Below are 14,639 nucleotides of genomic sequence, written 5' to 3'. Positions count from 1 at the left end.
ACAAAAGGTCATGGAATGGAGTATTTTTTTAATCAGCAGCATTGTCCTATATTATAAAGTTGAATTCTTTGATTCGCTGTTTTACGTCATGCCCGCTAACAAATTGAAAACTGTACCTATACGCCTTATTTTTAGTCCAGATTTTTAGTATTCGTATTGTTATCTTAGAAAGTCTTACTGATTAAAATACTACAATAGGTAACAATTTGACAATTTAGTAGTGTCAACCCTGTGATTATGACCCGTGCATATAGCATATTAATCCTGAATACACCGTTTGTTGGTGCGACTGTCAGATGCGGAACGTACAGATAAGGTAATAGGTAACAGGTGAATATACTATTGATATCGGTATCGGACTCGACCCGGAACTTCTCAATTATTGGCAATATTAATTACGTGGAAAACAAAAGTGCCTGGAGTGGTGTAATTTTTAATCTACACCTTTGTACTATATTAGTTATATATAAAGTTGAATTCTTTGATTCGTCGTTTTTACGTGATGACGGCTGACAAATTGGACCTCGTAATTTTAGTATTATAGATGTTAAAGGAATAAACCGCTAATTCATAGCCCAATACTTTCTATGTTTTTAATTCAGGACAGCAGTTTCAAGCATTCATATCTATGCTTTCTTGAGTGTAAATAAAAAAAAATTGTCTTTTCATGTCAAAACAATACCTTATCCTGACTTGTGCCAAAAAAATCAACATAGCTTTAGCTGCATATATAAGAGTACACTGGTTTCTGGAATATAAGTACAAGAAAACAGCAGGCAAAATAAAATGATAAAATATTTTAGCAAATTAACCTTTCAAATATGAACTAGCTCGCCAATCATTGTCATTCCTATAAGGGAGTATGTAGTCTTGAATTGTTTTTATTTCAACATTTTTTCAGCAAAATCAACGCAAGGAAATGTCGTCTAATTGTTCTGACGACACTTCCACATACAAAAAAAAAGTAAAATAACAAATCCAAGAGAAATTTAAAACAGAAAGTCCGTTAACAAATGACAACACTCCCAAACACATCAAACGAATGAAAAACAACTACTAGTAATGTACCATATTCCTGACTTGGTACAAGCATTTCTTTATTTAGGAAGTGGGGTTTTTAAACTGGTAATGGTTGATACAAAAGACAGCATAAAGTTTGTGTAAATATTTCTTCCTTGCAATTTAATGTTAAATTTTACTATTTTCAATAAATCTTGTAGTGAGTGACATCGTTCGGAAATTGACCTTAAATATAACTCTGAGTTGAAATTTGATGCATGAAGAAAGAAGCCAGTAGATCTACGCTCATGATAGTGTAGGGTACAGGATGCATGGATAGTAGTTTGAATATGAAGAAAACATGACTGCAATGTCGAACCATGCATAGATTTTCAGTGATTACTATATCACATAATGAATGGTCGCTTGTTATTGAAACACAGTAGAGATTCCTACTTGAAATATTCTTAAATGTCTGAGGTAATTGTAAGTCACATTTGAAATGCGTTTTAAAACATAATCTAATGAGAACCCAAGATTTGTTTTTTTTTAAAAAGGGGGCACACAATCTACACAACGTTAGGAGTTGGACTAATCAAAAGTTTATGCTTTTCCATATATGTAGCTCCATAAGGCCGGCCCGGGCCCCAAGTCCCATAAATCTGGCTTCGATAAGAACATTTTCACAACATGAATCCGTTTAATTTTGGCCTCATATACATATCAAATTGTCTTGTAACACAAACATTGTGTATTAGGTTAGCTTTAATCAATTATTATACAATATTATATTGAAATCTTATCTGAATTCTTAAGAACTTTAGTCGGTATTAAAATGGAATGGTTTTGTCATTATTTACTAGTCCTTCTTTTAACTGTGAATGGATTTTTAATTGATGAAAAATTTCAACTGAAGAACCGCCTTGGAAGAACTCTGGTTTTAGGTGGAGGTATTTATGATGACAATAATACGGAAATTTACGGAACAATTGTTCGTTTAGCAGTGAGTAAAAATTAAACCATTGTGGTGACGTCAGCCTATTCATTTACCGTGGATTCTTTTTCTAGAATCAACGCTTTCTAAATCTGTCGCTGAAATGGACTCACTAGATTATATTCTATTGTTTCCTTTGTGTGCCTAATTTCATTAAGTTTGAATTGACTAAATAACTGATTTCTGTTCACGAATGGAATTGTTTTAAAAACAATACCTTTAATTTTTGTGATTTCTATATGCCTTCACTGGGATTCGAACCCGTCCATGAATTCTGATACGTGTTACTAACATCAACATATCGACGAAACCTCTTGGCTATCAATCGGTTACGATCTAAAAGTCTTTTTTATATATATAAATGAATATATGATATACATCGGTACAACCGACACACAGGGCTTCTACCTTTATATATACATAATAGGCAAACGAATAGTATGAATTGGTAGCCACGAGGTTTCATGGTTAAGATAAATGAGTGTAAGGTACGGACTTGTATTTTTAGGTTCGAATCCCTGAATTATCTTTGTTGTCCCTATTCTTTACTTTTCCAGTTTTTGTTCTGGTTTAGTATGTTATTATCGATAATTTGTGTTATAAAAGCGAGTTTGGGCGTTTATTTTTGGATTATTGTTGACTATTCCACATGTTTGAAGCAAAAATAATTACATTCTCATGATATAATATGATTTCATCTGTTTTACTACATAATTTTACAACTGTTAATTCGTAAATTCCTATGCTAGAAAATCGTGATGTGCCTAAAAAAAGGCTATTTGTTAGAAATTTCGAAAACATACTTATTATGTGCACTATATATATGTTCTTTGTCGGGGTTGTATCCCCTCGATATATATACTCCATTTCCATTTTCAATTTTAATAGAAATAAGTTCAAATATAATATCTTATTTTGTAAAAACAGACAATATTAAGATGCCTGAAAGTATGAAGATCTTTAAGGAAAGACGTGTTGTGTTAAATTATATTTGTTTTTTTGTTTTAACCATTTAAGGTGGTACCTAACACTGCAGGGAGATAACTCTGTAAAATCAGCAAACGTTGTAGTTACGTTGTGTTGATAAGGAAATATTAAGCTTCTCAATGATCAAAATTGGTGTTTGTCAAACTGCTATATGACCAGTGTAATTTTTCTGATAAAATGGTTGGTTCAAATTTTTTGAATTTTTTATATATTTGTCAAAGGGTCAAAGTAAATACTTTGTCAAAATACTATGAAAATTAAACGAGCCAAATTAATTTTAGTGAAAGTGTTGGGTACCACCTTAATTGTGATATTTAATTTTTTGTAATGAATCGTTTGACATGATTACATGGTTATTTAAACTCACTTACAATATCGTCTAATTAAGAATAGACATTAACACAATAGTTTAAGTTATAGATACAATGGATAAGCGTTGATTCATGAAAAACAAACCATTCGCCCTCCGGGCTCATGGTTTCTTTTTCAAGAATCAACGCTTATCCATTGTATCTATATCACATAAACTACTTTTAAAATAATATGAAGTAATATTATATGGACATTTATTTGAATATTGTCTTATTTGTATTCTCTAGAATTTGTTGGCCATCGATATTGAAATTGAATAAGGTTATCAATACTTGTAACATTTCATATGAAAACAATCCCACGTTTTAGTCTTAATTTTATGTAAGGTGAATGCTCTTCGGTTTTTTCTGCATTAATACTTGCACCTAAAATCTTCCCCTGTTTCTGGTTTGGTTCGTGTTGCTAGTCGTGTTTCATATTCTGACATAGGACTCGGACTTCTCATGAACAGAATTTAAATGTGCGTATTGTTATGTGTTTACTTTTCTACATTGGCCAGAGGTATAGGGGGAGGGTTGAGATCTCATAAGTATGTTTAACCCCGCCGCATTTTGGCGCCTGTCCCAAGTCAGGAGCCTCTTGCCTTTGTTAGCCTTGTATTATTTTTAATTTTAGTTTCTTGTGTACAATTCGGAGTTTGGTATGGCGTTCATTATCACTGAACTAGTATATATATTTGTGTATGGGCCAGTTGAAGGACGCCTCCGGGTGCGGGAATTTCTCGCTGCATTGAAGACCTGTTGGTGACCTTCTGTTACAGTTGTTGTCTGTTCTATGGTCGGGTCGTTGTCTCTTTGACACATTCCCCATTTCCATTCTCAATTTTATTTAGTCTTCTATGATGGGTTTTGAAAAAAATGTATGTATTTTGGTCGATTTTGTTTTTAAATGACAATGTCAGTTTGTTGTTCTACTAATGAGTTTGAATTTCCCTTTGGTATTTTTAACTTTCGCCTGTCTCTTGTATTATTTGTTAAAGGGTTTTGATAGTTTTCCACTGACTATACGTTATGTGAGAAATCTTAGTTAAAGTTGGAGGTATTCAATCGAGCTTACACATTACAATGACAACCATTGTTCTACATGCTACTGATTTAGGACATTTGCATACAGAATTTTGCGGGGTTTAACATGTTTGTGATTGCTAATCTTTCTCTTTCCTAGGACAGTGGTGTCACGGCAAAACATAAGAATAGACTGTTAAAAGCATTCAGTTGCAATTGGCTTAAATCAAAAGATTGGTCAGTGGCACACAAACCACTAACACAAAATACCTTAATAATAGTACTCTTAGTTACTTAAAGTTATTAGTTCAAAGCCAATTTCAAGTACTAGTAAAAAACACCTCGAGTTACTTCTCTATGACTAAAGTATCAATCAGTACACATCCAACTGATTTAGTGTAAAGATGTCAAAAATAGTATGAGAAATGCATGACCTTGTGCGGAGACAAAAATATAAAATAGTATCGACAAGATGATTCGTCATGGGTTTGAATTAGCTGAACACACATCATCATTTAGTAATGTTTTATTTTTTTCAATAAGCAAAATAAATATTAGTACCGATAAAAACAATATTTAAAGATTCTAATGCTGTGTTAAATTCATAACCTTTAAGAAAAATCCAATTTAAAGGATCAATTAATTTATATGGATAAAAAAGAATACATTAAACGTATAACTATATTATTTTAAAAAGGCATCATATATTAGTCAAAACAAAAGAAGAATACGATAGGTGATAATAATGGTCCGTATCGTCAAGTACTTAACATCCCATTATCCCATAACATCAAGTGAGATATTATGAACAGAATATATAAAGCATAGAGAAAAATCACATAAGAAGAATATGCGCCCCTCCACACTCTCATACATATCCGGTTACGTTTAAACATTATTTGCGGTGTTTAGTTGTAGTTTTCCCTCACGATACATATAGTCAACAGTTCTTTTTTTTATAGGGAGGCGTAAACCATGCAAAACTAGGTATAGTTTTAGCTGCTTCTGGTGATTTTAATGCCACCTGTACATTTTATGTAAATGTCTTTCTGGATATGTACCATGCTCACTCAGTTTACTGTATCCCCATCAACGTCAATACTACATCTGCTAACTCTGATCCTCATGTTATAGAGAGGATTAAACAGCAGACAGGTATATTCTTCGCAGGAGGTGAACCTGAGAGTGTTATAGAATCGTAAGTTTATAAAATACATGAGGATTTGAATTGGAATGGGAGCGCGTCTTCGTTTATTTTTTATTTTGTTTTGTTTCCATTATTTATATTCCTTATATTTTAGTCTCCCTTTTTCTCTACATCATATATTCGCTGGTCCATTTTTCAATATTTTTCATCCTCCAATTATTCTATTCAGCAAACCCCATCACAACCTTTGTGTAAAGTAACACACAATATTTTTTTTTACTCCAAAGCCCAAATGGCTATTTTCATACTCAGATACTGCAAAAGAACCCCTTTTTTAGCTGGATATGATGATCTTTGAGACGGATGTAGAAATAGATAAGACATAAGGTTTCAGTTACATGTCGAATAATTTTGATTACTGTAAACAAGTCATTTAAACCCATCTTAAAAGTATTTACTACAGATGCGCGTTTTGTCTGCAAAAAACTCGTAGGTGACTCTCGTGAAAAAAAACCCCAGTTAAAAAGAAATCTTCATCATCAATCTCCTCATTACTGGACACGTCAATGAGACGTTAATCAACTTAGCTGATGGTTGGGGTACTGGGATTACTCAACGGCATTGGTTTTCTGATACACAAAACAAGTATTTTGGTGGTTTTATTCGAATGCATTTGTTTGTTATGTTTTTTTTTAATCGGTGAAAACCATGGTTGCAATAAAATATATAGAGAATGGAAATGTGCCAAAGAGACAACAACCCGACCAAAAAGCATTGCAACAAACCCTTTAATATAAAAGTGAGAAGATCTGCTGTAATTGGAAAAAGGCAAGCATCGTTCGGAGAAAATGAACAACGACAATAATAATTTGTTTGAGCAGAATAAGGTGTGCAGCAATCAATTCCAGTGTTATGCATTTTAAAAAAATTAAAGAAATGTACAGAGAATGAAATTGAAAACGGAAATGTGGAGTGTGTCAAAGAGACAACAACCCGAACAAAGAGCAGAAAACAGTACAGGCCATCATGGGTCTTCAACACAGCGAGACAATTCTGCCCCTGGAGCTTGGCTTTATCATGTTATTGTTTGCGCAACATATTGATGGATTGTAATACTTTCATTACTTTTCAGATTGTTTTATAAAAATCATGTTCCGTCACCAGCGCTTCTTGCTATAAAGGAGATGTTTGATGCTGGAATTCTCGTATCAGGAAGCAGTGCTGGTGCAGAATGTATGCCATCCGCTGTTATGGTGTGGGGTGGTAGTAAGTAGTTGTATACAGTACTTTAATGTTTACACCGCGTTATAATATAAGTGAGTTTAACTAGGGTTTACAGATTAGTTTTAATGGACAGGAAGTGCAGAAATGAAGGGCAAAATTGTAAAATTTGATGAAGAATAGAGAATGAATACCTAAGTGAGGAGCCCACCTCAAGATTCTATAACTACATTCACGTTGTTGGTTGACATAATTTTTGTAAATATACATATAGCGTTGCTCATTGTTGAAGGTCATACGGTGACCTGTTATAGTTGTTAGTTTCTGTGTTATTTGGTCACGTGTGGAGAGTTGTCTCATTGGCAATTACATGTGTATACCACATCTTCTTTTTTTATATAGATATATTCCCATTCTCTGTTGCAGCTGGATCTAGTTACAATGCACTACAGTTTGGTACGTATGATGGATCAGTAGTGAGTGATAGAGATTATCAGTTGTATGACAAAGAAGGTGGAGTGGGACTACTGGATGGTTTTATTATCGATGCACATTTTAGGTAATATCCAGGGCAGATTCAGGGGGAGATATATCTCTTTTTGCATAAAATAGAAAGAAAAAAATGTGCTTCGCTCTGCTCGGCAGTTAACATTCCATTTTTACGAATTATCATAATTGTCACAATTCGGACCCCTTTCAAAATTTCAAGATCTGTCCGCTGATATCTAGTTCTTTTAATACCTCAAAAGACGTCAAAACTACATTTTTAATTATATATATATAAGATCTCGATTGACACACGTTGCCAATTATATTTACCAGCTATATTATCTAACCTGCTTTAATTGTCATATCGAGCAACAATTAATCATTAATCACAATTATAAACTTTCCTAATGCAACTTCTCACGAAGTGCATTATTTTTTAAAGATATACTAGTTGGTCCTTATTTGTATTTTCAATAAGTAGAAGTCTTAATGAACATGGCTGCATGTTCCCCAAGGTTATGGTTGTCTTTCGGATATTGTTTAACATGTTATCCCCTATTCTTATGTTCATGTATTTACACTGTGTCATTTCAATTTTGTAATTTTGTTAATATGTCTATTGCTTGATTTAAGCCATTCCAATTGATATGATATAGTGTGTTTAGTGTTTTGATGTTTCACTATTGTTTTAGGTAACGTCGGCAGGTTGATACTTATAAAAACGTTTAAATCCACTGCCTTTGTTTGCACCTGTCTAAAGTCAAGAACCTGATGATCAGTAGTTGCCGTTTGTTGATGTGGTTCATAAGTGTTTGTCCTTTCTCGTTTTTGACATAGATTAGAGAGTTGGTATTCATGTTTAAATAGTTTTACACTAGTCATTTTTGGAGCGCTTTACAACTTGCTGTTCGGTGTGAGCCAATGTTCTTTGTTGAAGACAGTACTTTGACCTACAATGGTTAACTTTTGCAACTTTTTACTTGGACGGAGAGTTTTCTCATTGGCAATCATACTTCATCTTGAAGTTCTTATATCTATATAAGTTTAATAAGTTTACAAATGATAACCGCATTTTATCGCTATTTTGTGCATTTTCCTTTGATCTTTTTTTGTGATAATTTTCATATAATTCTACTCGCTTGAGATGGAAAATTATCGCTAGAAACTAAGCATGCACGTGTCGTTGCTAACAAAATTGACATGAAATTGACAACGTCGTCATAGGTAAAATAGCGATAAAAAGATTATCATTGTTCATCTCTACTCGATTGCCTTTCTCGCTTTCGCCGTCCCGGCTCAAGCGAGGAAAGCAATCTCGTTGAGATAATCACCGATAATCTATAAGTATCTATCTAGTATGCTCTTATTTACATATTATAGTGATCGAGGAAGAGAGGGACGGTTGATACGACTTTTATCGGACACTCGTCATTTACATCATGGTACTGATTGGGGGTTTGGTATTGACGAAGATACAGCCTTAGTAATTACCAATGTTGGGACTGAAAACGAAAAAGCTGAGGTAATATTTTAAGTCAGCGATATTTAGCTCCATCGAATTTACGTATCAAATAGGTCATCTATTCTTATGATTATAATACGATAAAAGTAGTACTGAAAATTTAGAAATTATTGCGTCCATTTATTATTGCGATTTTGTAATTTTGTTTAATTCATATCAAAGTTTAAAAATACGAGTCAGAATTATTGCGATTAAAAAATTATCGCATTTTTCGTAATAATAAAAACACCACAATAATTTCTAAACTTACAGTTTTGACTTTTTAAATTTCGTTCTAGGTTTGGTTAACTCGGTTTTAAGTTCCAAAAATTTGCGTTACTTCAGAAATAAGTTGAAATTAAGTGCAATAGGGGATAATAAAAAAAAATGAAACCGAGTTCTCAGTCGAAAACATTATGGACAGACACAAGCATTAAGACAAACATTTTACATGGAACACTAAACAGTTACCAGTTCTTATATATCTCGAACATTGATGATGACAATACACTCTCGAATAGGAATCAACTCTTTGGAATTTTAGGCTGTCAGTGCTGTTTTCGAAAACATTGACATGACCTCCAGCAATGAATTATAAAACATTCTGTGTAGGGTTTTAAAATTTCAATAAAGCTCATTTTTAATGTTTTCTTGATTTCAGGTAATTGGGTATAAAGGTGTATTTTTCGCGGATGTATCCCAGTCAAATATAACAGCAAAATATAATTCCTACAGCATTGGAAATGTTATGGTACACTACTTGACACATGGTGACAGCCTCTTTTTGAAAAATAAAACTATAATATTCTCGTCAACAAAATCACTCATGTCTGGATTTGAAAGAAACAGTCGTGCGAGGACATCAAAAGATATTTTCAACTCTAATATAACAATAAGCCACTCTAATGAGCCACTTCCGGTTCATTATCCAGAATTTGTAAAGGTTGCCAACAGTTTATTTGATTCAAAACTTGACAACGTTAGTTACGGTGACACATATGAACATAACCCTACATTCCGGGTGTTTATGTCACGATCTGGGGCAGGAGCTAAAGGATATACAGAAAGAGGCCAAGAATTTCAAACCAATGATATTACTTCGTATAAAAATTTACAAGTGAATATTACGTCGTTAGGATGAACAATGGCTTAAAACACTCATTGTCATTATTCTAATGTTTTTGTATTCTAAAATAAAGTATTATAGCATACTGAGTGTCATCTAAAAAAGTATTGGGAAGGAAGCTAATTGAAGAACTGAATTGACTGTCCTTGGTTGTCGTTTGCCAATGAGGGTTTTATTGTTTAAAGCATAAATCAGGACTTTAATTTTCCTTTCTGATTTGTTTCACATTTTGTCATGCCATTGCATTTGACATCTTACAATATTGCTTCGGTTTTGCTCAGTGTTAAAGGTCATACGATAACATATATACTAAGTGTTTACATCATTGTATGTGGTATCTGGTTGATATTTGTCTCATCGACAATCATAGGTGAAACTCGACATCTCTACATTGGTATAGTGAGAAAATCGTTCATGTGTCAATTTAATATTTTAATAGTTGAGAAGACTGAATAGCTATACATGATAATCGTTTGATTATTGAAGAACTACATTAATAGCAAATGGTTGGTGTTATAAATTCAAAAACATGTCCGGTCAGAATAGGGACATCAAATATGAAGCATCTAGTAGAGGGAGTTCTGAGCTCTTTTATTTTCTGGACAAATTTTACAAAATATAATTTGTTTTTGATTCTGAGAACCCCCCCCAGAAAATCAAATGGTTGCTGCCTTAACACACTAGACAAGCATACCAAACTCAAGCTAGCGAACAATAAGAAAACGCGCCAACATGATCATGCCTAAAAACCGAAGACTTGCAATGACACGACACGTCTATAAAAATCTGATGTCAAATAATCTGCAGTAAGAAGATGAAATGCGATTCCATTTTAACACAGACAAAGTTAATTATTTATTAGTGTATTTAATACAACTTTTTAAAAAAAACTGTGCATCTAAAATACTTTTTAACTAACCCTTTCTCTTTTTTCTCTGATTAGAGATGGGTTTATTGCTAGTGATAGAATTATATCTTCAAGCTTATATATATATATATGATTGAAAAGAAATCAATAAAAGCTGATAACCATTATATACACATTTCGTCAAAGAAGTACTACCTAGTCCATCTAATTATTCAAAAGTAAATAGTCACTGTAGTAATTTATTTATTTCAGTTCAATAAGAAGAGTGATCTGAGTAACAAACATATAGAACTAAAAACGATTTGACATAAAGACTTTGAATAATCTAAACAACAATTCATTTAGATCCAAGTCTATTTAAACTAACTCAAATCCGTAACAACTCGAAAGGCACTTGCCTAACGTTGCCTGGGCCATATACCAAGGTCCAAATACCCAGGTGGGTAAAGTTACGGAACTTTTTTTTAGGTTCAAGTTGGGGTCGGATGACCTTACCATCCCCTATATTTATTTCATAGCAAAATTACTACGGCAAAGCTTTTGTCCACACTAGGTAAACTCGATAGGCATTTGCCTAAGGTTGCCTGCACCCAAATACCTAGGTGGGCAAAGTTACGGAACTTTTTTTTTTAGGTCCAAAGTTTGGGTCGGGTAACCCTACCATCCCCCTTATTTAATTCATAGCAAAGTCCCTACGACAAAGCTTTTGTCCACACTAGGTACACTCGATAGCCACTTGCTTAAAGTTGCCTGGACCCAAAGACCCAGTTTGGTAAAGTTAGGGAACATTTTTTTAGGTCCAAAGTTGGGCTCGGGTGACCCTAGTACCATCCCCCTTATTTAATTCATAGCAAAGTCCCTACGGCAAAGCTTTGGTCCACACTATGAATTATGCTATGCTATGAATTGAATAAGGGGGATGGTAGGGTCACCCGACCCAAACTTTGGCCCTAAAAAGAAACGTTCCGGAACTTTACCCACCTGAGTATTAGGGTCCAGGCAACCTTAGGCAAGTGCCTATCGAGTGTACCTAGTGTGGACAAAAGCTTTACCGTAGGGACTTTGCTATGAATTAAATAAGGGGGATGGTAGGGTCATCCGAACCCAACTTTGGACCTCGAAAAAAAATGTTCCCTTACTTTACCTGCCAGGGTATTTGGGTTCAGACAACCTTAGGCAAGTGCCTATCGAGTGTACCTAGTTTGGACAAAATCTTTGTCGTAGGGACTTTGCTTTGCTATGAATTAAATAAGGGGGATGGTAGGGTCACCCGACCCAAACTTTGGCCCTAAAAAGAAACGTTCCGGCACTCTTTACCCACCTGGGTATTCGGGTCCAGGCAACCTTAGGCAAGTGCCTATCGAGTGTACCTAGTGTGGACAAAAGCTTTACCGTAGGGTCTTTGCTATGAATTAAATAAGGGGGATGCTACGGTCACCCGACCCCAACTTTGGACCTCAAACAAAAAAGTTCTGTAACTTTACCCACCTGGGTATATGGGTCCAGGCAAACTCATGCAAGTGCCTATCGAGTTTACCTAGTGAGTACAAAATCTTTGCCGTAGGGACTTTGCTATGAATTAAATAAGGGTGATGGTAGGGTCACCCGACCCCAACTTTGGACCTAAAAAAAAAAGTTCCGTAACTTTACCCACGTGGGTATTTGGGTCCAGGCAACCTTCGGCAAGTGCCTATCGAGTGTACCTAATGTGGACAAAAAGCTTTGCCGTAGGGACTTTGCTATGAATTAAATAAGGAGGGTGGTAGGGTCACCCGACTCCAACTTTGGACCTAAAAAAAAATCCGTTACTTTATTCACGTGGGTATTTGGGTCCAGGCAACCTTTGGCAAGTGCCTATCGAGTGTACCTAGTGTGGACAAAAGCTTTGCCGTAGGGACTTTGCTATGAATTAAATAAGGGGGATAGTAGGGTCACCCGACCCCAACTTTGGACCTAAAAAAAAATTCCGTAACTTTACCCACCTGGGTCTTAGGGTCCAGGCAACCTAGGGCAAGTACCTATCATTTGTACCAAGTGAGCAAAAAAACTTTGCACTCAGGAAAATTTTATGAAGGAAAGAAGGGTGTTGGTAGCTTATAGGGTCACCCTACCCCATCCGGGTCTTTACCGTAGGTAAATGTTTACGGATTATATAGACATAGGCTTGAATCTAAATATTTTTTTGTCAAATCGTTTTCGTTCTATTTGACGTGTGTAATTCTTACACTTATTGCTTTTCTTATCGAAATGTAATCAATAAATTACTAGAGTGACTATTTACTTTTGAATAATTACATGATCTAGCCAGTTATTAGGCGAAAAGTGAATATAATGGTTATCACTTTTCAATCGTATAATTTCTATAAACTTGAAGATCTAATTGTATCGCTACACTAGTTCAGTGTAACCTGTTGTTATCAATTGTTATTATTATTATTATACAAACATAAACCCATCCTGTATCAGAGAGAATGGAGAAAAGGTTCAGTTACATTTGTAAGATTTCCGTTGCTATTTTTTCTAAATAGGTGCAATTTGGGTACTCGGTTCAATTTGGGTACCCTTACGTTATATACGTTAGCTTTATACGTCAATGACCTCAACTCACCTATAAGCCCTGCCTACTTACAACGTCACGTCACAACCATGACAATTTTGGAGAAGACGTTACTAAGTTGAAAAACTTGTGTCTAATCCATTTGTCTCTTTTTGGAACAATAAAATATGTTTAAACTAACCATGACAACGTGTAGGAACAATGGTCAAACTTTTATGAATTTAAACCTGTTATGTCTTCAAATTGGTAATTTATATACCATGTTTATCAAATGTTATTACAGTTGGAAAGCAAGTCCTTGGAAACGTCCGTTGTCGTCAAGCTTTATCAGCAACAATAGCAGGGGGAATTAATTAGGTGGCGCTACAGTCGTCCGTAACGTCAAAAAGTCCGCCAAATCAATCGGCTAAAAGATTGACGTTTAAAGTATTTTTTGCAACTTGTCATGCTTTTATTACAATTAAATTTTAAAATTTGTAGGTTTTGTGACCAAATTAATTTCTTTACGACATACAAACATTACAAAAAATAGCTTGTATTGCTATTCCTTTATCCTGTCCGTTCTAAAAAATAATAGCCATCTTTTTTGTTTGTCAAAAAAATCGATTTTTCCTAATTTGACGTTTGCGTATCCAAATACAGAAAAGAACGGTTATAATCTTAAATGAAACCGGGAAACCTATTTCAAATTTATACACTGTTTTGAAGCCATCATTTTTTACTTTTATACATCAATTTTAGTGACCACCAGCCATGTCAATTTTTATCTGGTTTTAGCTACTTCAAAACAGTAAAGTTTAGCTTCTTTTCATTGTACCTGTTTCATAGTGCTCTAAAATACTGATTTTATTAAAGACATGAATGAAATTTTGATTAAAAGTTGTGGATTTTCACAATTCCATACGATACTTGTATTTTAAAGTAACTAAAACCCCTTTTGATCCTCTACACAAATTGACGGTGACATTGTTTTCTTTTTTCAACATACGTCATGTAACGTTTATAACATTTTTTTAAATTATTTAAATGTGACACTCATTTATTAAAAAGAGAGGAAATGATGCAAAATATATTAAAATCATGTCCAAACTTTCAAAATTTAAATATTGATAACAAATTAATTTGGATAATGAATAATGAGGATCCTAATGTACTATTTGCATTTTACAAATATATAGAAGATACTAAGAATTAAAGTACAACTTAATCTGCAATAACTAATTCATTATAACTCTTTAATATGAATTTGGATACCCTGTTAAGCCTGCACAGATCATAAGAAGAATTTCAAATTCTTTGGCACCGTCCCTTGATGATCTTTGCTGGCTGGACACAGAATCTATAATCTTAGAAATATGTTTTTAAAATATATTT

At 34.0% G+C, this 14,639-nt stretch overlaps 1 protein-coding gene across 3 annotated transcripts in view; it reads left to right on the top strand.

The window, feature by feature from the left end:
• LOC139528045 (cyanophycinase-like) overlaps positions 1-9,922 on the top strand; it is a 75,296-nt gene extending 65,374 nt beyond the window's left edge. Inside the window, exons 1-6 of one of the 3 annotated variants that reach the window (XM_071323829.1) lie at positions 1,671-2,002; positions 5,319-5,554; positions 6,636-6,769; positions 7,151-7,283; positions 8,594-8,735; positions 9,376-9,922. In XM_071323829.1, coding sequence (XP_071179930.1) covers positions 1,835-2,002; positions 5,319-5,554; positions 6,636-6,769; positions 7,151-7,283; positions 8,594-8,735; positions 9,376-9,855 — 1,293 coding nt within the window. In that variant the 5' untranslated portion in view covers positions 1,671-1,834 and the 3' untranslated portion in view covers positions 9,856-9,922. Of the gene's footprint in view, positions 1-1,665; positions 2,003-5,318; positions 5,555-6,635; positions 6,770-7,150; positions 7,284-8,593; positions 8,736-9,375 lie in introns of those variants that run through there. The other 2 variants (XM_071323831.1, XM_071323830.1) reach the window with 2 other exon arrangements.
• Positions 9,923-14,639: the final 4,717 nt, after the last annotated feature.

The sequence above is a fragment of the Mytilus edulis genome, chromosome 6 (genome assembly GCF_963676685.1).
Source record: "Mytilus edulis chromosome 6, xbMytEdul2.2, whole genome shotgun sequence".
NCBI lineage: Eukaryota > Metazoa > Mollusca > Bivalvia > Mytilida > Mytilidae > Mytilus > Mytilus edulis.
Note: the sequence above shows the minus strand (reverse complement) of the source record. Positions and strands in the feature narration are given on the sequence as shown.